Here is a 25,547-nt window from a genome sequence, read left to right on the forward strand (position 1 = left end):
GCACCCCTCAAAATGTTATGAATTATAGAGAAAATGTTACGAATCGTATTGCTAAAAAGTTACGAATCGTATAAAGGTTACGAAATACTCCAAAATATTATGAATCATAATAAAAATGTTACGAATTGTATTGCTGAAAAGTTATGAATTCTACGACAAAAGTTTTGAAGCACACTAAAATGTTATGAATGAACCATAAAATAGATGCATATGGTACACCATTTTAAGGGATGTATATTGTAGACTTTCCCTTTGACTTAACGTAAGTTACTATGTCGTTGGTTTCAAAAAAAATTTTGACCTCTCTGATGTTGAGAATGTAAGAGATTAATGGCCCTCATTAATGCGACGGCTTAACTTATTGTGGGCACGCCACCCCGGAAATTTTGCTTGTGAGATTGGGTGCGGCCCTTTTGTGTTTGGAAAAGCGCGGCGAAACGCCTCGATTCAGAGTCGCCACTCGGGTTTTAGCAGTGAAAAACACCCAAGGAACCGAACTCGAGAACGTTTGCCACGTTTGTTTGATTTTGAAAAGGCTTTGTAGACTGGACCGTCGTCACCTTCGATATCTGAGGTTCGGGAGCCAGGTTACGAGAGGAGAAGGGTTTTATGGCACCCCTCTCACCCAATCCGGAGATCGGTCTCTACTCGGGCATTTGTAAAACATTTGCATTTTTCTCTCTTTTGATCATTTTTTAGCCAGCTAGGGCGGGGGAACAGTTAACGGGGATAAAAGCTGTAACAAGTCGCAGTTTATATGGCAAAATGTTTTATGGATGACTTGATTGCAATGCTAAATATAGATTGAGAACAAGCACTGAGTGATCCGAACAAACTAAAGTACGCTGTCACAAAGCGACGTGAACAGATCCTGCCAGCATACACTGGCCGAGCCACTGCATGCTGATTTAGACATGCGCACGCCACCCTACAACTGGCGTACCTTACATGCTTACTTACTCAGTCCTTGTTTGCAACCCTCTGGGCTCTGGAAAAGGACCAGCGCACACCCAGGACAAACCACGCAGTCAATATATTACAGATTGTATAGAAGAAATGGCTTTAGGCCATGAAAGAAAACAGAATACCCCAGAACAGCGTGGGGACAAAAAATAGATCAAGACTAGACTAAGATGCAAGGACGAGGCACTGAATCCAGGCACAAACTGCCGTACGCCAGTGTGACACAGCCGTACGCCACTTTGGCCTTGGTTCAGTGCTTGGCTTTGCATCATCTGGGCTCTGGAAAAGGACCAGAAGGATCCCAGGGGCCTTTTGATCAAATAAGGAGCAAGCATGAATGAAAATATCTGAGCAGCTCTAAACATACAGAAAGCAGTAGACTGATTATTATCATGCAAGGGTGATTTGAATGAAATGAAAGCAAGCTAACGGGACGATCCATGATCCCCACGCCAGTATTGCACGTGCTACCATCACTGGCGTACGGCATGATGTTACTGGCGTGCGCCATGTCCTCCTTTCATCTGACTCACGTATTTCACCAGTTTAAGACCAGGACTAGTATTATCTACTAGCCTGGGCCTTTCTGGTTCCCCTCAGGAGCCGAAAACAGAAAAGGATGCAAAGGTGGTATACCTTTTTGTATTGTGGTTTGGAGGTGGTATTGAGCTTTAAAGGTTGAAGATGGAGGTGGTGTAGTGGCTGAATATCAGTGGGGTGTATGGAAATGGGTTGCTCTCCTTTCTCTTTCAATGGAATAAGAGAGATAGGGAGCTTGAAGAAAGAAGAGGGAGAGAGATTGCACTTCTTAATGTGGCTAACCCCTTGCAAATGAATGCAGGGGGGGGGGTATTTATAGAGGAAAGAGGGACTGAGATCAGTTTGGGCAAGGCCATGTTTGGCTGGCCTTAGGTGAAGATGGGGCCTCCCATGCATTAAATGCATGGGACTAGTTGATGGGGGGTGTAGGAGAGAGAGGGAGCGTCTCTGCCGAGGGTAATCATCAGGGACGCTGTGGCCGACGTCAGGGTGGCACAAAAGTCTCGTCCATGTGGCTGAATAAAGTTGATTTGACTGGGTTTGACTGGAGTGCGCCACACTTGGACCGGCGTGCGCTAGTGATAGCTAAGTCAACGGTCGATGACTGACATGTGGCAGCTAACTGGCGTACGCGTCCAATACACTGGCGTATGCCAGTTGGGTTTTGTTGGGGCTGTTTGGCTCTGGTTTGAAGGGTTTGAAAGGGGTTTGAGAGAGGTTAGGGAAGCTCAAAGCTCAAACACAACATTATCCTCAGACTGTTTTCGACTATAATCATCATTGGGAAAATAAAAGATCGACAAATAACGTTATCTGGACAGTCCAGAATGGGGTGTCTACACTTATACCTCTTGCTTTTAATGAAACACATAATAACTTCTCGACTCTTTCACATTAATGTTCTTTCATTAATGGTGGTAGATGAAACTTTCGTTTCAGAAATGGAATCGGTCCTCTCTCAGACTATGATGTTTTGTTCGGCCATAACCATCAATTAAGATGGGCATTTAATGGTTTAAAGTCTTGAGAGAGAAACTGTTCCTCACAAGAGCTTCCGCTCTTTCAACCGTTCTCACAGTTTTTTTTGCAATGGATCCAGGTAAGAATCTTATACTCCCTCTGTTCCAAATTAATAGTCCGGTTCGGTCTTCAATGCAACTTTTAAATTGTTAATATCTTTCAATCTACAATTTCTTTAAAGATTTTAAAAATTTTGTATAATAGAACTAATTAAGATATATCATATGAGATCCATATTGCGCATAAAATTCATTATAGATTGAAAGATATTAACAATTTAAAAAATGCATTAAAGACCGAACCGGACTATTAATTTGGAATGGAGGGAGTATGTATGATTTTTCCGCAGTATGTTTTATCGGTAAAAAACATGATAGTTCTTAAGGGATGTCTATTATAGACTTTCCCTTTGACTTAACGTAAGTTACTATGTCGTTGGTTTCAAAAAAAAAATTTTGACCTCTCTGATGTTGAGAATGTAAGAGATTAATGGTCCTCATTAATGTGACGGCTTAACTTATACATCTTGCTTTTAATGAAACACATAATAACTTCTCGACTTTTCACATTACTGTTCTTTCATTAATGGTGGTAGATGAAACTTTCGTTTAAGAAATGGAATCGGTCCTCTCTCAGACTATGATGTTTTGTTCGGCCATAAGCATCAATTAAGATGGGCACTTAATGGTTTAAAGTCTTGAAAGAGAAACTGTTCCTCACAAGAGCTTCCGCTCTTTCAACCGCTCTCACAGTTTTTTCTACAATGGATCCAGGTAAGAATCTTATATGTATGATTTTTCCGTAGTATGTTTTATCGGTGAAAAACATGATAGTTCTTAAGAGATGTATATTGTAGACTTTCCCTTTGACTTAACGCAAGTTACTATGTCGTTTGTTTCAAAAAAAAAATTTGACCTCTCTGATGTTGAGAATGTAAGAGATTAATGGCCCTCATTATTGCGACGGCTTAACTTATACCTCTTGCTTTTAATGAAACACATAATAACCTCTTGACTCTTTCACATTAATGTTCTTTCATTAATTGTGGTAGATGAAACTCTCGTTTCAAAAATGGAATCGGTCCTCTCTCAGACTATGATGTTTTGTTCGGCCATAACCATCAATTAAGCTGGGCATTTAATGGTTTAAAGTCTTGAGAGAGAAACTGTTCCTCACAAGAGCTTCCGCTCTTTCAACTGTTCTCACAGTTTTTTCTGCAATGGATCTAGGTAAGAATCTTATATGTATGACTTTTCCACAGTATGTTTTATCGGTGAAAAACACGATAGTTCAACATCCTAATTAATGTTATTTATAATGCATGTTTTACATAGAATATATCTCAAATCTTTCACTAGAATTAAACATCCGCCCTTTCAACATTATTCGTTCGTTAACTAAATTAATTAGAAAAAAGCGACATATATGGCTCGATATAATCGACCCCACTATCCAATAATTCTGCCTTTCCAAGCTACCCGTAGGTAGGTAGAAAAACAATTAATGTTTTGGACGCTTTCTTTTCCAAGTTGGTGTTGTTCTTCTCACATCATTCTTTTCCAAGTTGGTGTTGTTTTACCACCAATTATGTTTGCTAGTACGTTCTACAATAAACTTACAATGTGCAAAAATAAAAACTAAAAATCATACAACAAAAAAAGCGAAATTTTGCGTACCGACTGGACTTTCTTCCGGCAATTGATTTTGATCAGAGTCTTCCCTTCTATCGTCCAAGATATCGGTGGCTTCATCATCAACTTCAACTGTAATTTCGAAGATTTGAATTTCAGGAACAAAACTTTTGCCGGGTTTCATAAGTGAAATTGATTACCCTGACATCGTTCTATGGTGAAGAACACCTTGGTCAATGTATTGAGCTGATTTTTTTTCTTTAAACTTTTAGGCCTTTGTTTTTCTGTGCTGAATAGGTAACGATCTGGGTTTGTAGACTCATACAGGGTGATTGGGCGTCGGCCTTTTTAGATGGGCTTTGTCTCATATGGGTGTCTTTCAATTGATTTCTTGTCAATCGTAGGTTTTGGGTCTCAGATTGGGCAGAATTATTCTTCGAACATAATGCTGTTTTCTTACTCTTATTAGTTTTATAACAACTTCAAGATTAATGAATTTTTTTTGCCGTTCAAGAAAAACAGAATCAAAGGAAAGCTTCTAGTTGAATATCAGGATGCAACAGCAAAAAATAAAAAACAAAGTTTTCATACCAATTGGAGCAGCTAGACTTTGGTCTGGCAATTGACTCTCAGCATCTTCCCTTCTATTGTCGACCGAGGTATCAGGGGCATCATCATCTTCTTCGACTGTAACAATCGATATTTGAATTTTAGGAACAGAGCTTCTGTTGGGATTGGAAAGTTAAATTTGATAACCCTGCCATTATTCTATGATGTCGAAGTCGAACACCTTCGCGATCGACAGGATCACAAGGAAGTTTCTGGTTGAAATACCATTTCATTTTAGGATGCAACAGTGAGAACAAAAGTTAGAACAAAGTTTGCACACCTTTCGGGGCGGTTGGAACTTCTTCTGCCAATTGACTCTGAATTCCTTCCGTTGTATCGTAGTTCGTGGCATCCGCGGCTTCGTGATCACCTTTGGCTGAAGCATTCGAGACGTGAAGTTCGAGAACAGAGCTTCTAGTGGGTTTGGGAAGCGAAATCAGGATCATTTGTTTCGTGGGTGCATCGTTTACATCAAGATGATTGTCGTTGTTTTTGTTTAGATTGATCATAAGTCTTGAGGTGGAAGAGATGCAGCAGAAAATCAAAACCGCGGCGAACAAAGCTAAACTGGTGCGTGGGAATAGCAAGCCTCTTAAAGAAGCCACGGGCCGTGGCCGGCACGGAAACTTGAGCCAGTATACAGAAGCAGCCATGGAGGCTGCAGTACTTCCACAGAGAGAGAGAGAGAGAGAGAGAGAGAGAGGGGGGTGGTGGTGTTTGTTTTTTCAGCCTGATAAAGTCTTGGTTTAGCTCATGTCATGCACTTTGATTTGTTATGAGTAATGACCAGTTTTGCGTACGCTCTCACATTTTGACATTATATGTATGTATATATTTGAGGTCGCTCTCATTGCTATAATTACATGGCTCTGTAAATTATGGATGATTGGTTCGTATCAAATCACACATTAGATGGTGGAATTGACCCCTCGAGTTACTGTAGATGGTACCAAGTCATATGGGTATACTAGTGTTTGCATGTGCCTACGGCACTACGCACCCCAGTTGAAATTGCCCGTCCCTACTCTTTCTTTCCAATGCGACCTTCAATTTTCTTCCATTTCACTTTTGTGCACCTCGTTGCCTACAACAAAAGAGATATATGAAAGGATAGAAATAACAATAGAAGAAAAAGAAAGGGCAAAAATGCATGTGGTTTAAACATCTTTCCCACAACAACACAACAACAACAGAACCCTTTAGATACAATTTGCAGCTTCAGCATTTTTCAAGATAACCAAAATTGAATACAATTTCTAGTGCATGCCCGTGCCTAAAGACATGGCGCAACACATTCTGATCACGATTCTTTGTGAGGTATAAATAAAACAGGCAATTCAGATCTTTAATCCAACTGCCATATTTCAAGTTCAGAACCCTTGTCCTTTCCATCAATGTTGCCTCCAAGGAACAGCTCTATTTCTGTAACTGCTTCCCTCTCCTCGATGAAAGTCTCTAAAGTTCCAACTAAGACATTATAGTCTTCCACTGCCTGAATTTTCCAAGTTCGAGCTGGACAACTTTCCCAACAGCAACAATGGCCAACATGATCACTAAGCAATCAATTCTCACATTTCAACCTCATCCTGTTTTTGCCTACACAAATGCGTCAAGAATCAAATGTTGATGCAGCTAGATACGACTGAGCAGCATGTTCCATTCCGCGGGCAGCCCAACTTATTAAGTTAAGGTGCTTCCAACTGTTTGAAGGTGATTGCATGACAAATATTCTGTAGGATCCCTGTAATTGGTGCAAGAAAATTGAGTAACCAACTAACCATAGTAGCAAGCCATGGGAAAAAAAAGAAGAGAATTATGAATTTCCCCACACCCCATTGAAGTCTAATACCAACGGCTAAAGCCGCTAAACTGTTAAAGGCAGGCCCATCGTCCATTTACGTGGCCAAAGATAGACACATGGCCAGAATCAGTCCATTTATAGTTTTTCCAAATATAGGTATTAAAATGCATGTGATTTCTTACAAAACCCTTCTAAGAAGCAGGGAAACCAATAGCTATGAATTAAGAGGAACAAAAGTTCTCTCACAAAAACAATAAATAGATCGCAGGAAAATAACTTAATGAACAACAATAAACTGAATGGCCTCGCGCTCATCTCCCTCGGTGAAGGCAACTGATTCAATGACTAAGGAGTGAAACTTATCACCAGCAGTCGGACACTCAGAGATGAGCATAAGAACTGTGAACTACATGACATGCACACACACACAAAATTGTCATGTGATTTGTGGTTTGGGCTTTCGCATTTTCCCTGTTCTTGCCTAATATTACAATAAGAAAAATCCCTAAGATGAAGCCTGAAAACCACTTAAAAACACCTAATAATGTTCCAGCCATTCAAACCACAAATTAATGTTCAAATGATCAAGTCACCCCGGAAAACAAAATCAAATCTTTGGGCAGAAACCACAATAGATGGAAGCTTGATATCTAGGTAGAAAATCCCCCTAAATGCACAATAGATAAGCATGAATGACTTTTAGAGCCCTAGAAATTATTCCAAACCCTCCTAACTCATCCAAACAAACACAGAAACTCCCAACGTATTGTCTCCAAGAAATAAATGTGTTCTTACCATTGCCCTTGGCTGTTCTCGTTGCTGGGGTGAGCGCAATGTTCAATTCGTCCTCAATCAACAAAATTTGGGAGTCATGAAGCCTGATGACGCAAAGAGAGACAGTAGAAATTTTGAGTTATGAAGGTCGTATATAACCAATGTATTCATGTATTCAATAGTATAGAATCATGGAAATGCTAAGAAGTTGAACAAAAGGTACATGAGGTACATAATGATTAGGAATGATCAGACACAAATAGATCATCAAAATAAAATAGTGTGCGTGTGTGTGTGTGTGTGTGAGAGAGAGAGAGAACTGACCTCCAAAATCGTTTAAATCCGAAACCCATATTGAAGAGGAGATCGAATCCGAAACCCAATTTGTAGAGGAGGTCGAGAGAGAGAATCGTTGATCGATCAAGGCGTTGAAGTTCGAGACATTGAGTTTCGCGATACATGAGGCGAAATTAAAATAAAAAATCAATAAACTGAGCTTTATGAACTCGACGCTGATATGTTCACCGCATATTATTAGTTTTTGGTTTTTATTTTCACGCGCAAGTTAGATTTTGACGAAATTTGCACAATAGCTTCCCATTTATTATTTGAGATTGATCGAACTTTTACAAATTTTGTTAAAATTCGACTTGTACACGCATCGCGTGTGCCCCAACCTCTAGTACGCGTTAATTGGACCCAAAAGTTGGCCCCATGCTTCTGTGCGAGAATAATAGATTGGTTCCTTTATTTTGTAACCGGAAAAAAAAGGAAAATCAGAAAACTAACATCATCACAATCTCAAGATTCTTCTATCTTCTTTTTCTTTTTTTTCCTCAAGACATGGCCCTGGTCAGTTAAATATTGGGTATGTTACACTTTCCGCAATACAATGGAGAAAACAGTATACTAAGGCCCTGTTTGGGTGCAGTTAAAAGAGGGAGGGAAATATAAGAGGGGGTAAAAGACTGGTAAGCCGGTGTTTGGGAATGAAAAATTCAGGGGTCTTCATTTTTACCCCCTCTTCGTTTTCACGCGTATTAGGGTTTCTCCGGTTCAAAATTTGGGCTCCTCTTGGGTTCCCCAAATTTAATCAGGCTGTGGAGGGGAGGAAGTTGGATGAAATCACCCCTGGTTATCCCCTTTTCCCAACCCCAGGTCTCGATTTGTGGCTTCATTTCTGTTGCCGACTCATTTGTTCTCTGCGGAGGAGAAGAAATAGGGTTTTGGATGGCGATTTGGAGTGCAGTCAAACTAGCTTCCTCAACTCAGGTATGGCCTCCATTTTTTGCAGAACTCTTTTTGTGTCTGTGTGTACGGGGTGCTCTTATTTCTGTGTGTGTGTGTGTGTGTACGAAATCACCCCTGCGTGTGTGTGTGCACGCAAAAATGGCTCCTCATCTGACCTCTGCTTAGTGTGTCTTCCATTTGAGCAGATCTCTCTGTGTGTATGTGTGTGTGTCGACGGGGTCCTCTTCTCTGTTCTCTGTGTGTGTGTGTGTGTGTGTGTACGGGCTAAAGTCAGAATCTGGTGGCTCTTCTTCTGATCAGATCCGTGTGTGTGGTTTATGGTAAAAGGAGCCTCCTTTTTATGCAAGTCATATATGTTCTATTATTAGTGGTATCTGTAAAAAGTATAATGGAAGCTGTGATTTCTTCTTCACTCATTGTGTGTTACTTACACCTTTGTAAAATTCTTCAGTGATTCCATAGCCTTTTATGCTGGCGGGTAGAATTTCATCCAAAGGGTTCAATGATGAGTTGGATTACATCAATCTAACATCCATTGATGAGATTTTACTAATAAACAGGGTTTTCAGTTAACTCAATTCATTTTGCTTGTACTAATAAAGAACTAAAGCCAACGTTTGAAATTGTTTCTGTTCTAGACTAGTTTCGAAGTTAATATGTAAAAAGATTAAGAAAAAGGTTAGATAGACTCAGAAAAAGGTTAGATAGACTGGTAGTCGTTTCTATTTTTTTCCTTTTTCAACTTACACTGTATATTGTTTATTTTTTTGGTGTTCAAATTATTTGTTTACTTATTGTTTGAAAGTTTATCAAAAGTTGTTGTCATTGTCTTGTTAGTTTTTATGACATAGACAGTTGAACTAATCACAAGACCATAAAAAAAACTGTTGTGTGACTGACTATGTATTGTGTGTAGATAACTCGGATTGAACAAAATAGTTTCGTTTAAGATAATAAAACAATAAATAAGTATTTGTACTTTGCTAATTAAGAAAATGTGTTTTTGTTCTATTCATGAACCCCTTGTTAGGTTTTTTACAATGCCAAGATTAAACAGAACAGAAATAAGGAGAAGAGAAGAGGAAGAGGCCTTCATCGCCTTAAACACATACATTCGTGCTGCAATGGGCGTGTTTCGACTTTATTGCTTCATCGTGTCCACGGCACATTATCCCCGTCCTGAGTTGTCCCCAAATCCAAACTACTACCAGACCCAAGTAGATGCCGTGAATAGGCTAGTCAATGGTAATGAAGTAGATTGTCATGAGCAGTTGAGGGTAAATAGGCATACGTTTTTTAGGCTGTGTTGTCTTCTTCGAGGTGTTGGGTTAGGAGACTCGCGCAATGTTTGTCTTGAGGAGAGGGTAGCCATTTTCTTGTATATCCTTGGTCACCATACAAAACAGAGGCGTACGAAATTGCACTTTTGGAGATCGATTGAAACTGTAAGCAGACATTTCAATGTCATACTTCAAGGTGTGTTGCATCTGTTCGACATGCTCCTAGTAAGACCTGAGCCCGTACCTCCTAACTACCACGACAGTAGATGGAGTTGGTTTCAGGTAAACTTCATTTCAATTGTTTGTAAATCTTCCATATGGTTTTCTCTACTTCACCATGTCAAGATAGTTGCAATAATGTATTCATTTTGTCGTAGAATTGTCTCGGGGCATTGGACGGGACGTATGTACCAGTTAATCCCCCCGCCGTTGACAGGCCACGCTATAAGTCAAGGAAGGGTGAGATTGCCACAAACGTTTTAGGTGTATGTAGTCAAGACCTAAAGTTTGTCTTCGTCTTGTCTGGTTGGGAAGGGTCGGCCATTGACTCTAGGATCCTGGCGAATGCTATTTCAAGACCCGATGGTTTTAAAGTCCCTCGTGGTATGTGGCAAATCCTTAGTTCACCTTCCTTTCACTCGCTTCCTAGAATGAACCCTTCTTTTAATGCCTTAACTTCCATTTCGTACAGGACATTACTACCTTGTTGATGCCGGATACCAAAATGCCGAGGGTTTTCTAGCACCATACCGCGGGCAACAATATCACCTTAATATTTGGAGGCAAGGTCATATGCCGACTACGAAAGAGGAGTACTTCAACATGAAGCACTCCGCTGCTAGGAATGTGATTGAGAGAAGCTTTGGTGTGTTGAAGATGCGGTTTGCAATATTGAGGTCTCACTCGTATTACCCCATTAGGACTCAAACACGTATCGTCACAGCATGTTGCCTTCTCCATAACCTCATCAAAAGAGATATGCCCAACGATCCCATTGAGAACGAGTACACGACATGGGAACGTGACCACATACACGAGGTCGAGGCAGATGATCACATCACTACCATAGAGACTTCCAATCAATGGACCAGGGAGAGGGATGCGTTGGCTACAGCCATGTACAACCATTGGCTAGCAAATGGTGGGGGACAAGAGGTTTTCCCACCATGAGGAAGTTTGTTTAGTGTATTTGTATGAAGTATTTGAAAAACTTTTATGATGTAAACATTCTAATTGTGGTTTCAATAACTTTTAAGGTGTAATTTAATTCTATTTGAAGAACATTGTATGAACTTTATTGTAATTGAATTCCGGTTTGTAGTTCATCATAAACTTGATAAATAATAATTTGTTGTCCAACTTCAAATCCATTTTCAGCAATGGATACCCAACAAGGTCATGTGCCTAGAAGAAAGACTGGAAAGACGCGTAGGGTGTGGAGGAAATCTGAAGAAGATGCCCTCATGAAATGCATGCTAACTGAATTGTGACAAATGGAGGGCTGAGAATGGGTTCAAACTCGGGTTCTTCACCTTACTTGAGAAAGAGATGGAAAAGGTGATGCCGGAGAGCAAACTTAAGGCCTCCCCACACATTAACTCCAAAGTCAAGTATTGGAGACAAACATATGCCAAACTAACCGATGTTTTAAAACTTAGTGGGTTTGGGTGGGACCATGTCAACAAAAGGATTGACGTGGATGACGAGGTGTGGAAAATCTACGAAGAGGTAACTTCCAATGCTTCAATTGATATGTTATGGCATGAAATCATGTTCTAAACTTCCAATGTTCTTGTAGGCCTACCCTAGGAAGGCAAAAGAGGTTGGTGAGAAGCGTTTCCCTTACTTTGAAGATTGGGAAATCCTATTCGGAAAGGATAGGGCCAACGGGGACGGAGCGAAGGTTCCGTCTGAAATGGCGCGACCGCCACAAAATGAGCATGTCATGCATAATGAAGAAATTGAGGAGAATGAGGATTGCTACTTTCCATACTTCGGTGAAGAATTTCATCGCACGCCCACAAGTGGACTGACGGGGATGTCAAATGAAATTCCTTTAGGCACGACACCTCCACTCTCCACACCTCCGGCCTTCATACCTTTGGCCTCCACACCTCCAGTCTCCATGACTTCAAACTCCGCACGTCGTACGTCACTTCCGACATCCACTCCCCGAACCTCAACACCTTCGGCCAATGTCGTAACTCAAAGGGGGAAGAAGAGGACACGAATGGGTGATGTGGGATCCCTTGTTGCAAGTATGGAGGTATGGCTGGGAAAAAGTGATAGTCATATGGAGAAAATGACCGATGCAATGGGGTATTCGAACAAACTATCCGCTCGTCGCACCCAAGTGCCTCTTGAGCTTGAAAAGCTTGACCTTACCGATACCCAACGATTTAGGTTAGGTGTCATCATTTGTGCAGCTGAAGATAGGTTGGACCTATTCTATGGCATCAAAGATCATCAAAAACAAGCTTGGGTTGAGGCCGTGCTGAATGGTCTCATATTTGGTCCCATTTGAAGTTTGACTAATGGAACGTTATTTTTTGTAGTGGCCGCTCTTTTAACTCTATTCATATGGCCTATTTTTGAAGTGGCCAATCTTTCACTTATATACATGTGGGCCCTTGTAATATTAATAGCCTTTTGGTCTACAAACAATGGTAGATTATATCTTCTAATGTAATGTAGGTTATGTGAACAATGTATGGTATGTACTGCTAAAACAGTTGTCCTTGAATGATATTGACATTGATGCTATACAAATGCAGGTTCCTGGGTGACTCAAGTTGCACTGTACTTATGTTTGTGGGCAATGATGAAACATTTTCATTATTAAATAAGGTCGATACCTTGGCGGGGTAACAATAGTTGCAACCATGAGTACCCTTATGATTTTTATATGTTGTCTGAGCCCAATCCATTATGGCCTTTGTTTATGGGTGTTAACTGCAGAGTTTTGGATCTGTTTTGTTACTGTTTCTGTGGTTCAATTGTGGTATGAAACATGCAGGTTTTTGTTCTGCTTTCTACCTCTGTGTGTTGAGTAGGAATGCAGGTTTTTGTTATGTTTTAGCACTGCTTATTTGCTGCAAGTTGTGGATGTGTTCCTGGCCATGTTTGGGGCTGGTTTTGGTTCAGTTTTGCCTGTGCTGATCTATGTGGTGCAGTGTTGGTTCAGTTTGGGCTCTGCTTATCTATTTGGTTCAGTTATAGTTAAGTTTTGGCTGTGGTTGTCTGTTTGGTTAAGTTTTGGTTAAGTTTTGGTTAAGTTTTGGCTTTGTTCATAGGCTATGGTTGTCTGTTTGGTTCAGTTTTGGTTAAGCTTTGGCTTTGCTCATCTGTATGCTACAATTTTGGTTAAGTGTACGGTCTGCTTATCTGCTTTGGTTCAGTTTTGGCTCTCCTCATCTGTCTGCTACAGTTTTGGTTCACTGTTGCATCTGTTTGTCTGTTTGGTTCAGTTTTGGTTCAGTTACTCTAATTGTGGGTTAAAGCTACAGGTTTTGGCCACTTTTGGTGGGTTAAAGCTGTAGGTTTTGGCCACTTTTGGTGGGTTAAAGCAGCAGGTTTTGGCCCTATGGGTATGATATGTTATCTGCCATCGTTTTGGTTCAGTTGCGTGAGTGAGTGTGTGAAATTGCAAGGTTTTGTGGCTTCATTTTTGGACTGTTTTCTGCCATGGTTTTGGCCTCTGCTTGGTTTCCTTTAAAGCTTTTGGTTCTGGTCTGGTTTTGGTTCTGTTTTGTTTTCTGAGTGACTGTGTATAAACTGGTGCAGTTTTGTGCCTCTGTTTGTGGGTTGGCTATGATGAAAAGTTTCTGAGCCAGAAACTGAACCAAAACCTGCATGTCTATACTGAACCAAAATGGAGCCACAATTTGAACCAAAACCTGCAGTTTTAACCCACAAAAAGAGGTAAAAACCTGTATGTGTGTGTGTGTGGCTGTGAGGAAAATTTAACAAGACACGTACGGAACTTAGGCGGGGCAACATGAGAGGGTCATTTGGCAACTCATGTTGCAGCCTAATGCCTTGAAAAATTTGTCTACTACTCTGAGCCAAATGCCTTAATTATGGTTTTGAACTCTTTATTAGCGATTGAGAGGCATGTGATGGCTTATTCATGAGATATTGGTAGGTAATCCTCTCGATCTTTTACGAATAAACCCTCATATGTCTCTCGATTTCTAACAGATAGTTAGAATATTTTATGAATAAGCCCTCATGTGTTCGTGGCTATGATGAAACATTTCTGAGCCAAATGGATACATGAGATAAAACTGTATCAATGTTTGTGGCCTATATTTATGTGTTAAAACTAAAGTATTTTGGTTCAGTTTTGTGCCTACATTGTGGTTCAATTTTGTGGGATAAGGTTTTGGTTCCAATTTTCTGAGTGAGTGTGTGTGTGTGTGTGGTGGTACAGGTTTTGGCTACCATTTGCTTGTGTTTGTGGATGAATTTGCAAGTGTTTGGTTTTTTTTTAGATGCAGAGGTTGGTTCAGTAGGCTGCCCTCTATTTGTGGTATAAAACTGCAGGTTTTTGGCCTATGTTTACATAATGTACTTATGCAGCATTTAGGTCCTGTTTTGTGCCTCCATTTGTGAGTTTATACTGTAGGTTTTGGTTCATGATTTTGGGTGGTTATGATGAAGGCTTTCTGAGCCACAAACTGAGCCAAAACCTCCCCCATAACCTCACAAGAATGCAGCCACAAAGTGGAGCCAAAACCTGCAGTTTTAACCTATAACCAAAGGCCAAAACGTGTATGTGGGTTTTGTTGTGGCTCTGATGTACATTTAACAAGACAATGGTGACGTGTGTGTAGACTTAAAGTTTTGGGTTATGCTTGTGGTTCTGTTGTGAGGTTATTTATATGCTGAAAGTTGTGGCCTCTTTATCAGTACATATTTTTGTTTTTTGGCCTCTGTTTATCAGTTCCTTGTGCCTCTATTTGAGGGTTAAAGTTGCAGGTTTAAAAGCATATCAGGGTGTGTGTGTGTGTGGCAATGGCAGCAGGTTTTGGTTCAGGTTTTGTGCCTCTATTTGTGGGTTAAAGCTGTAAGTTTTGGCCACTGTAGGTGGGTTAAAACTGCTGGTTTTGGCCATTATTGGTTCATGCATGACCAATGACAGAGGGCTATGCTTGTCTGTTTGGTTCAGTTTTGGTTCAGTGTTGGCTCTGCTCATCTGTCTGCTTCAGTTTTGGTTAAGTTTAGGATGTGCTTATCAGTTTTGGTACAGTTTTGGTTAAGTTTTGGCTCTGCTCATGTGTCTGCTACAGTTTTTGTTCAATTTAAGCGGTGCTTATCTATTTTGGTTCAGTTTTGGCTCTGCTCATCTGTTTGCTATAGTTTTGGTTCAGTTTTGGTTATCCTTCTCTGTTTTCGTTCAGTTTTTGTTGAGTTTTGGTTGTGCTTATCTATTTTGGTTGTGTTTTGGTTGGCCTTGTCTGTTTGGTACAGTTTTGGTTCAGTTTTGGCTCTTGTCATCTGTCTGCTACACTTTTGGTTCAATTTTGGTTCTGCTTGTCTGTTTGGTTCAGTTTTCGTTTAGTTTATTCTCTTGATTATCTATTTGGTTCAGTTTTGGTGAGGAGGTGTTGGTTTTTATATTGTGACTCAATTTATGGGTATATACGTGCAGGTTTGTGGCCTTCTGTGTATGTGTGAAAACTGTGGGGCTTTGGTTAAGTTTTGTGCCTACATTCCTGAGTTAAAACTGGGGGTTTTTGCTCAGATTTTTGTGTGGTTATGATGAAAGTAAACTGAGCCACGAACTGAACTGAAACCTGCATGTATATACTCAATGAACATGCAGCCACAAACTGAGCCAAAACCTGCAACTTTAACCCACAAACAGAGGCCAAAACCTTTGTGTGTGTATATCTATGTATGTGGCTATGATGAAAATTTAATAAGACACGTTGGGGACTTAGGCGGGGCAATGTTTGAGAGGGTCATTTGGCAACTCATGTTGCAACCTAGTCCTTGCAAAAGATGTCTACAAATCTGAGCTACATGTTTGTAACTATTTGACTACAAAAGTCCTTTTATATATGGTACCATTGTTACTTGTGTCGTAGTCTATGTCCTAAATGTGTCAATTGGCGATGATGAAAATTGAGCCAAATGAGGGTTTTTTTTCCAACTATTTATTAGTGATTAAGAGGCATTTTGGTTCATGCGTTTGTGGTGACTTATAATGTTATTTTCGAATAGATTATTCAATGACAGGTGAAGAAAAAGACTATTATTGGGTGGTTTTCGTTGGGCGTAAGCCGGGCATCTATACAACTTGGGGAGAAGCTCAACTCCAAGTTAATGGATACTCAGGAAGCATGGCGAAAAGATACAAGACATTCGATGAAGCCGAAGAAGCATTGCTCAAGTTTCACGAGAAGAGATACGAGCTCACAAAGTTGGAAGCCAAAAGTTCCACATCTGCAAGTGCGGTGGGACTTCAACATGAAATCAATGGATGCTGGTCGTTTGTTCTATGTTTTTTTTTAGGTTTCGTAGGTTGTATTTTGTTGGCACTTGTTCTCCATTCCGAATGAAGTTGGACGTTCCAATATTATGTAAAATTCACATGTTATGAACGGAGACAAGTTGTAATTTATTTTAAATGAAGACGTTTTAACATTATATTCGAACATCATGAACCGAGATAACAAATGACATAACATCCATGAATAATGCTATTTATTTTTCCGCCATCTTGACCTACTCCTCGGGCTCTTCGCGAGGAGGAATGAAGCAAACACGCCAATCTTCAAACAGTGGAAATTGAACATCTCTTGCCTCCCTAGCTTGTTTGTTAACCTAAGTCAAAATGCAAAAATTAAGAACAAAAAATATCTTGACATTTCACAAAAATTTATAACACTTTATTAAGTCTTACTTGGACGAATGCATCCCAAACGTCATCTTCAGCCACCACCATGTTTTGACTTGCATCCCATTCAAACCCGGGACGATCAAGTAGGTTGACAATGATGAAGCAAGTACGGCGCCACTTCTTTATCTTCGCTTCAATATGCCATTCCTCAATGCTAGCATCGGGAAAATCATTGTTCATGAAATGTTTCAAGTAGCTCGTGTAACTTGGACGAAAGTGTCCACTGCTGGTGGTCCACAATCGAGACACCGCCATTGATTTCAGTTCCGAAATCAACAACATCTCCTCAGCCTGGACCCAATTGTGACGAGGAGGCGGACGACCAGCCATACAATAAAAAAGAAATATGAAAGAAGTTTTTGTAATTGAAATTATTGAATGAGTTTGAACCAAGTTTGCTTGCTATTTATAACCAAAAATTCAACAACTATTCAATTACATATCCACCATTCAATAATATATCCACCATTCAAAAATATATCCACCATTCACCATTCAACCAACTTTCACTTTCCATTCAATCTAAAATCACACATTCCATTCAAATCTATCCTAATTTGTCTTTTCATTAAAACAAACAAAAACAATTTCCTAAAACAAACAAAAACAATTTCCAAAAAAAAAAAATCATACATAAATACGAACAATTTATATTAAAAACGTTTTTTAATATAAATTTTATAGAATATACGTTTTTTAATAAATTCATTTTCTAATACTTCCAATTGTGCAAAATTGCTTAAATATATTGAATTTTAAATTTATATACTGGTTTTAATACATAATCAAATATAACTCTGCACATGGGCAAAATAGTAATTTGACATTTTTTCCCATCATCCACCCCTTCTTATCCCCCCATTCTATAAACCATCCAAACGAAGTTAAATTTTATTCCCCTTTTTAATACCCCATCCAAACCACGTATTATTTTATCCCCCCTTCATATACATCAAATCAATGTGGGCCAACCCATCAAAATTAATACCCCATATTATCTTATCCTCCCTTCATATTTTTTACCCCCAATTTTTTTCCCGCATCCAAACGGGCCCTAAGGTTAAAGCAGTATAAAAAGAAAGTAGAAAGTAGTTATTTGAATGGAAACCCAAGCCTCTGAATAGCAGAACCTACTCCCTAGCACATCAAATGGAGAGAGAGAAGAGAGTAGGGTAGGATTGCTGTTTTTTACCTTCTTTCACAGAGCTTCCGTAAAGAGAGAGGCATCAGTTTCTGTATCAAAAAAGTAAACCCTATTGTGAAGCCAACCAACAACATACCAACAAAACATATGAACATAATACAATTGAGTGTCCAATTTTTCCTTTCATTTGTAGCAACCAATAAACAGAAAAGAAAATACAAAAAAGAAAAAGCCTTTAATTAAAGTGTTCAAGAACATGGACACTCTGAGCAAGACAAAAAGATATTAAATTATACTCACAAACCCCCAAATTCTTTAAACCCTAGAAAACAAACACACACCGACAACTGAAAAAATCATATGATTCACCTAAGTCAACTAAATCCAACACAAATCCAAATAGTAAAAATCACATAAGAACCAGATAGGTGTATAGATTCATATACGTATGTGTGTGCAAATAATTTGCAAATACAAAGTACCTGAAGTGGGTTGATTATCCAGAGCAAGGAAACCAGGTTGAGTGCGACTGTGCGGGGTTTGGACGGCGGGCCTGTTACGTATGCGAGACAGGTTGAGTGCAAGGATCGTCGGCGGGGAGATCTGTACGGGGGGAAAGGCGGAGAAGCAACGGCGGGGAGGGAGGAGAGAGAGAGAAGGTGGTGAGCGCGACTATGCTGGGTTTGGGGAGTGTGGACAGAGGGGGGAGGAGAGGGGGAGAGAGATAGAGAGAGAAGCCATTGAATTGAGAAAGAGTGAGACTTTTGAGAGGAAAGTAAGAGAGAGAAAATGTTCGTGCCATGTTTTGTTCAAATTTTGAATTGATACAGATACCCATATTTTTTGTCCAAATAATGAAAGCTATTTACGAAAATGCCATTGATTTGTATATGAAGGGTTGAGAAATCTGACCATTGAATTTGTTCGTATGAGTAGATAAAATTTGTGTTTGGGATTAATCTAAACCGTTGAGAGAGAATATTTTGTTAGGAATATTCCTAAAAACCCTCCTGTTTTATAAGATAGATATTGAAGAATATTTTTGTTCGGAGTTTGTTATTAGTACATGTTATACAGTCCAATAACAGTCCTACTACACACACGGCAGATTGTACACAAATTTTATTGTGGGGTTCACCACGGGTCCCACACAAATCATCTGAGCCGTTCATTAAATATAAAATATTTTTACAAGGGTCTCCGTAAAAAATAAGCTCAATCCAATATCTATAGATGCTTCATCCAACCATCTAACTTTTCATTCAGATTTCCGAATAATGAAAAATTGTATGATTGGATCGAGCACCTATAGGTATCGAATTGAGATTATTTTTACGGGGACCCTTGAAATTTTTTTTTACATTTAATGAACGGCTCGGATGATTTGTATGGGACTCGTGGTGAGCCCCACAATGTAGACTTTCTGCATGTTATACTATGAGATATAGGATGACTCAAGTTCAACAAGTGAGGGATATTAGACTTTTCAACTGCTGTCCCAGCCGAGGGGGCTCCGCTCCGGTTTTGTTTTGATGATCAAAAACGTTCACTTCATAGAGCTCGTCGAGTTGAACAAGTATGCAAAAAATCAGTTTGATCGAATATCATTAAGTGCCTAATCGGAACAAGTATAACTTGCCAATAATAGGTTCTAGTAGATTTGATCCAGTGTTTCGGATCCATTTTTTTCAAGACAAAAACGTTTCGATTAAGCACTTAATGATATCCGATCGAGCTGATTTTTTTCATACTCGTTCAACTCGACGAGCTCTACGAAGTGAACGTTCCCGATTATTGGAGCGAGACCGGAGCACAGCCCTCTTGGCCAAGACAGCAGGCTGCTGTCCCTTCAGCAGCTCCCCCAACTCGGGTTCTCTGAATGAGAAAGTAAATTTACTATATATATTATCATGGATGTCTGAACCATACAATAACATATTTAATTTTACGGTCTTGCTATTGTCAGCCCATTGTGCTAACGATAAGTACACTAGAAGATAAAGAAAACACGTATTTTTGTGTACTTTTTGCACTATTTAATACACATTCACACACTTATTATTGTCAGCCCATTGGGCTGATTTTAGAATTTTCCTTAATTTTATACTGAATTAGATATTATACGTATGTTCAGGAACGGCGACCTATGCCACGATATTGTTTTTTAACAATATAAAAAGAATTTATTGATCTTTGAAGAAGAATCCAGAGATTAAAAGGAACCCAAGCAAAACCGCATCACAAGAAGTAGGCATATGATCAGTATTATGACCCAACAAAAGGCACATATACACCCCCAACAATCATATCCCCCCTATGCCATGGCACTAGAGTCTTGTACTGTTCTAATAGGTTGACATCTCTCGCAAACTTTAGAACTTCAGTCGATCGCGCTTTAGTGGCATAATCCTTCAAAATGTCTCGCACTTTCGCTCTCAATCATCGCCCTCGCGAATTCTAGTAGTTTGGCATAATCCTTCAAAATGTCCATAGCATCCGGGACTTCATCATCACCTTTAGCTGAATCATTTGGGACGTGAACAAAACTTGCAGTGGGTTTGGGAATTGAAATTTGGATCATTGGTTCGGCGGGTGGACGGTTTGCATGAAGATGATTGTTGTGGCTTCTGTGTAGAATAATCATGAGCCTCGAGGTATTAGAGAGGCCGAAGAAAATCAAAACAGAGGCGAGCAAAGCTAAACTGGTGGGTACGAATAACAAGCCTCTGAAAGAAGCCAAGGGGGGTTGCGGGCACAGGAAATTGAGCATGTTTACAGAAGCAACCATGGAGGCTGCAATGAGAGAGAGAGAGAGAGAGAGAGAGAGAGAGAGATCCGAATATATACTTCCATCAAGTTGAAATGAAATTATGTTAGAGCAACAATGTAGTGGTTGAACTTTCATATTAATTTGTTGGGTTCAAATTTAAGTTTTAAGTCTACCTTGTTGTATTCTTTTTTTCCATTTTTAGATTGATTTTTGATTTATTCTGTTCGCTCATAAATTTATGTAAGAGGCCTCAATCTTGAAGGTCGCCTAGGGCTCCAAAAATGTCCGGAACGGCCTTGGAACTATTCGTATCCATCACATATACAGTAAGTTTGACTAATTACATCTATGGAAAATCAACACAGCACGCTAGGCTTTTATGTACTTCTCAAACCTAATTGTTTGCAACATCGCATAATAAAACTAAAAAACTTAAAGAACAATTAAAAAATGACAAATAATCTGTCATATAGGCCTATCAATGGACCGGATCCGATCCGAATCCGACAGATCCGGATCCGGATCCGATAAGACCCAATCCGATCCGAATCCGATAAGACTCAAATCCGATAGTGGTAATCCGAATCCGAAAAATCCGGATCCAATCCGAAAATCCGAATTCGATCCGGAAAGTTTTTTTACTTCAAAAATTTTAGCAAAAAAATATATATATTTTTCAAAAAAATACAATTTTTTTTTCAAAAAAAAATATTTTCCGAAAAAAATTAAAAAAATTAAAAAATTAAAAAATTAAAAATAAAATACAACTTCTTAAACATTTTTTTTTTCAAAAAAAAAATTACTATTTTTTAAAAAAAAATTTAAAAATTTAAAAAAATAAAGATCGGATTCGGATTCGGATTGATAACGGATTTAATCCGATCCGATCCGATCCGGATCCGTATTGAATTACCGAATTCGGATTATCGGATTATCGGATCGACTTTATCGGATCCGGATCCGGATCCAGATCGAATTTTTCGGATCGAATCCGGATTAGATCCGGTCCATTGACAGGCCTACTGTCATACATGATACATGTGTGTATATAAATTACATATGTACATTACAAAATAACCAATGTGCCAGTCGTGTTTTCTACTCTTTTTTTTTTCCTTTCCAAAAATGACGCTGCCAATTCTGTTTATTTGTTTTAATAGGCAAAAAGTCAATGTAGTTAGATGACTAGTACCGCATAACAGTTCTTCATTTTAATTTTCTTGTGAGCATTCTGTCGAACAACCACCAAGCATCTTTCAACAATTCGATTCAACGGCTGACCGTAGGGTGGTGAGCCCGGGTGACCGCCTTATCCAAGTTTCAATCTCAATCGCATTGCATAGTTACTTCATATTTATGGTGCAATTTCTGCTGACCCACAACCCATTTATGGTCTTAGGCCTGTTCCGCTAATATTCTTATTTTTCAAGTACTTATTTCCTGCTTTACAAGACAGGAACCTTAGCGGAATGGGGCCTAAGACCCAAATCTTCACGAACATGTACTTGTCGCATTACACATATTGGTCGCAATACGTACTGCTGCTCTACGAATATTTCATTGCATCGCACATAAATCAAAACATTTTGGGTTCCTATTTAAAATTTGAACCTGTGAAGAATGTGTGGTGTATAAAAACATCAAAAAGCTATGAACCCTCAAGAGTTATTAAAGTCTGTCGAAACATATCATTCTGGTGCTCCGTTACTGGTATTTATGAACACATCACCGGCATACTTGTTGTCTTATCTCTACAGCATCAAAAAAAAAAACACCGTTATCTTGGTTGATCACTTCAATAATGCAGCAGAAGTGATATGCTCCTTGTGGGAAATTGCGTCTTTAACAATGTGGCAGAAGCGATATGCTCCTTGCGAGAAATTGTGGGTTCGGGCGTCTTATAATAAATGTGAAGGTTCCTCTGCTATTTAAGACAACGGAACCCTCACATAATTTCTTCGAAGCCACAACTCGTACATAACAATGTGGAAACAATCGTACTCGATTGGTTCCCCATGCCACTGGAAATGTTTCCTCGCCTTCTCAACATTCTTCTGCAGCCTCAAGTACTCTTCATCCCCGATGCCTTTCAAAATACTCTTCATCAGTGGAATATCCCTTGTTTCAACAACGACAGAGAAGCTCTTCCAGTTCAGGATATCTCCGAATGGGAGGTCGTAGTGGTCGGCTAGGATCACGGGGACGCAGCCGTAGTACATGGCGTCACCTATTCGGGCGGTGTTGACTTCGAAGCCCTTGACGTGGAAGCAGAACTTGCTCCTCAGGAACTCTGTTTCATACGGGGTTTTGAGGCGGCCGGCGTGGGCGAAGATCTCAGAGTCGTTTCGCCAAGTTTTGACGAGGTATTGTCGAGGCGGGGAGTTGCTTGCTCCGGCAAAAAAGGCCAGCCTCTTCCTGCATGAACTTGATTTTTAGAAAGTGTTCTTCAACAACAAAATTTCACTTTTGTACTTGAAAGAAATAGCCTAGTTCCGCTAAGGGAAATATAAGTACTTATTCTTTGAATTAAAGGTAATGTATTGGAAGAGAAAGTCCTGTCTCGTAAATCAAAAAATAAGTACTTAAAAAATAAGAACCATCGCAGAACGGGTGGGTTTTACTCATCTAAATGTTACCTTTTTGATGGTTCAACTCGAGGAGGATTCCCATGTCGTGGCCAAATCTGAGGCAATGAAACATCCTTGTGAGCAACATACCCATTCACAAAATAATTTGAAGAGCACACCACTTGAATGGCATTGTTCTTAACTTCTTCAGCCTTCCCCATGGCTATTTTCCCAATGGAATGGCAAGCCACGTAGAAATGATCTGCCCCACCAGTCCTATTCCAGTAAGGGTATTTCTGTCTAACATTAGACACATAATCCTGGACGTAGTCTTGCATCCCACCCACTCCAATCCTCTTGTCATTCCTCATGCCGGTAATGGAGAAGGGTAAGAAGAAGAAGTCTGCCTTGGAGGGGTCCTTTGTGATGAAATGGCTTTTCATGAGGGCCTTTTTGAAATAACTTTCGCTCGCGTAGTTTCCCCCTGGTTCGTAAGTCACCGGCAGGAGCACATTGGCGAAGCGGTCATGGGAGCTGTGGGGGTAAACGTAGATTTTCAAGCTCCTGTTCATTTGCTTGTAGTTTTCGAAAAAGAGATCGTTGTCGTGGTACACATCGTTGTCGTTATCGACAGAGTTTCCTGAGCCGACCATTAGAACCATATATGATTAACTCATACTCGAACGCTTAGGCAGCGAATAAGCTTTCGACTTACACAAAATGTGAAAACGCACCTATTGGAGCGGCTCGTCTTTTTTCTGGTAATTCACTCTGAGTTCCTTCTCTTCTATTGTCCAAGGCATCAGGAGCTTCATCCTCAACTTCGACTGTAATGCTTGAGAGTATTTAAAATTTAGGACCAAAACTTTTGTTTGAGAGAAGAACGAGCTCTTTCTACTACGACCACCCTTCCCTTGAACTTTAACCGGAGAAGGGGGCGTTTACCTCTCTTTAGCCTGTCTGTCCTCTTCGGTCATTACCGATTCGCCTATTCCTAGATGTGTACTTTATGGGTTCAGTGGATTTGGGAAGTGAAAGTTGAATACCCTGCCACCACTTTATGAAATGTTGCATAACAGGATCAGGTGATCAAAGCTTCTAGTTGAATATTGCCATCTTTGGACACCCATTAATGCAGTATAATATGTGTAATTTGAAAACAATTTTCTGTGCATATGTGTGTATAAAGACATGGTGTTTGCAGATTTTGAAACTCCCCCTTTTGATATCGAAATAGGGATGCTGCCGAGCATCCCGGCAGAGCAACCGATCGCCTATCCTTTTGATATTCAAAAGTAAAGCAACAATCAAGACAAAACTCGCATACCTATTGGAGAGTTTGAATTTTCTTCGGTCAATTGACTCTGAGTTTCTTCCCTTTTATTGTCCAAGGCATCAGGGGTTTCATCATCAACTTCAACTGTAATATTTGAGATTTTAAATTCAAGAACAAAACTTCTGTAAGAAGGGAAATTTAAATGCCCTGTATATCACTCTAAATTGCAACATTTTCTCTTTTATCATTACCAACTATGACTCGATAATCAAATACGAAAAAAGGTGACGTATATGGCTCGATGTATTTGACCCCATTATCCAAAATAAAAAAAGGCTTCCGAAGTTACCAATGGATAAGCAAAATCCAAAACGAAAAACAAAATTCGCGTACCTATTGGAGAGACTAAACTTTCTTCCGACAATTGACTCTGAGTTCCTTCCTTTCTATTGTCATCACGGGCGTCCTCAACAATTTCGACTGTAATATTTGAGATTTGAAATCCATGAACCAAAATTCTCACGGATTTGTGAAGTGGAAATTAGAATTCATTGCCATCACGACGTGATGTTGAATCCATGGACAACGGAATCACGTGAAAGCTTCTACTTGAATAAAATTGCAATCTTAAAACAGAAGGACAGAATTCGCATACCTATTGTACCGGCTCGACTTTCTTCTGGAAATTGACTACCAACTCCTTCCTTTATGTCGTCCAAGGCATCGGGGGCATCATCATCTGTAATATTTGCAAATCTTATATTCGGGAACAAAATTTCTTGCGGATACATCAATAAACTTAAAATGTGCATAAGTAGAGCAAAAACCAAAACAAAAATTCTGGCAATTGGATCTCAGTTCCCTCCCTTCACCCCAAACCGTCTGTTGCATTTCTGAATGACCCGAATGTGCGCGTCGTGTACCACGTGGTACCCGATTTGCAAAAAAAAAAAATTCTCATTAATGCACTATAATAGGTGTATGTTGGGAAGGAATTGTGTATTTATGTGTGCA

General features: G+C 39.6%; 3 protein-coding genes across 8 annotated transcripts in view; 1 reads left to right on the forward strand and 2 right to left on the reverse strand.

Annotated features, from left to right (window-relative positions):
- LOC131318512 (probable glycosyltransferase At5g11130) overlaps positions 1-25,547 on the reverse strand; it is a 47,783-nt gene that overhangs the window by 20,140 nt on the left and 2,096 nt on the right. The window contains exons 4-9 of one of the 6 annotated variants that reach the window (XM_058348340.1): positions 25,189-25,272; positions 24,927-25,013; positions 24,585-24,677; positions 23,992-24,084; positions 23,327-23,897; positions 22,259-23,105 (exon numbers count right to left, since the gene is read on the reverse strand). In XM_058348340.1, coding sequence (XP_058204323.1) covers positions 22,619-23,105; positions 23,327-23,897; positions 23,992-24,084; positions 24,585-24,677; positions 24,927-25,013; positions 25,189-25,272 — 1,415 coding nt within the window. In that variant the 3' untranslated portion in view covers positions 22,259-22,618. Of the gene's footprint in view, positions 1-4,199; positions 4,287-4,745; positions 4,842-5,043; positions 5,493-22,258; positions 23,106-23,326; positions 23,898-23,991; positions 24,085-24,584; positions 24,678-24,926; positions 25,014-25,188; positions 25,273-25,547 lie in introns of those variants that run through there. The other 5 variants (XM_058348341.1, XM_058348342.1, XM_058348343.1 and 2 more) reach the window with 5 other exon arrangements.
- On the forward strand, positions 8,320-16,443 carry LOC131318518 (uncharacterized). The gene is made up of 2 exons (XM_058348351.1): positions 8,320-8,610; positions 16,098-16,443. Exons 1-2 carry the CDS (start codon positions 8,328-8,330, stop codon positions 16,433-16,435), a joined length of 621 nt encoding a protein of 206 aa, XP_058204334.1. The 5' UTR covers positions 8,320-8,327; the 3' UTR covers positions 16,436-16,443.
- LOC131318521 (uncharacterized) lies at positions 16,494-17,150 on the reverse strand. Its single transcript, XM_058348354.1, has 2 exons — positions 16,780-17,150; positions 16,494-16,700 (listed from the first exon to the last, which is right to left on the reverse strand). The coding sequence occupies exons 1-2, from the start codon at positions 17,104-17,106 to the stop codon at positions 16,602-16,604; spliced, it is 426 nt and encodes a 141-aa protein (XP_058204337.1). The 5' UTR covers positions 17,107-17,150; the 3' UTR covers positions 16,494-16,601.

This window comes from Rhododendron vialii, chromosome 3a (genome assembly GCF_030253575.1).
Source record: "Rhododendron vialii isolate Sample 1 chromosome 3a, ASM3025357v1".
Taxonomy (NCBI): domain Eukaryota; kingdom Viridiplantae; phylum Streptophyta; class Magnoliopsida; order Ericales; family Ericaceae; genus Rhododendron; species Rhododendron vialii.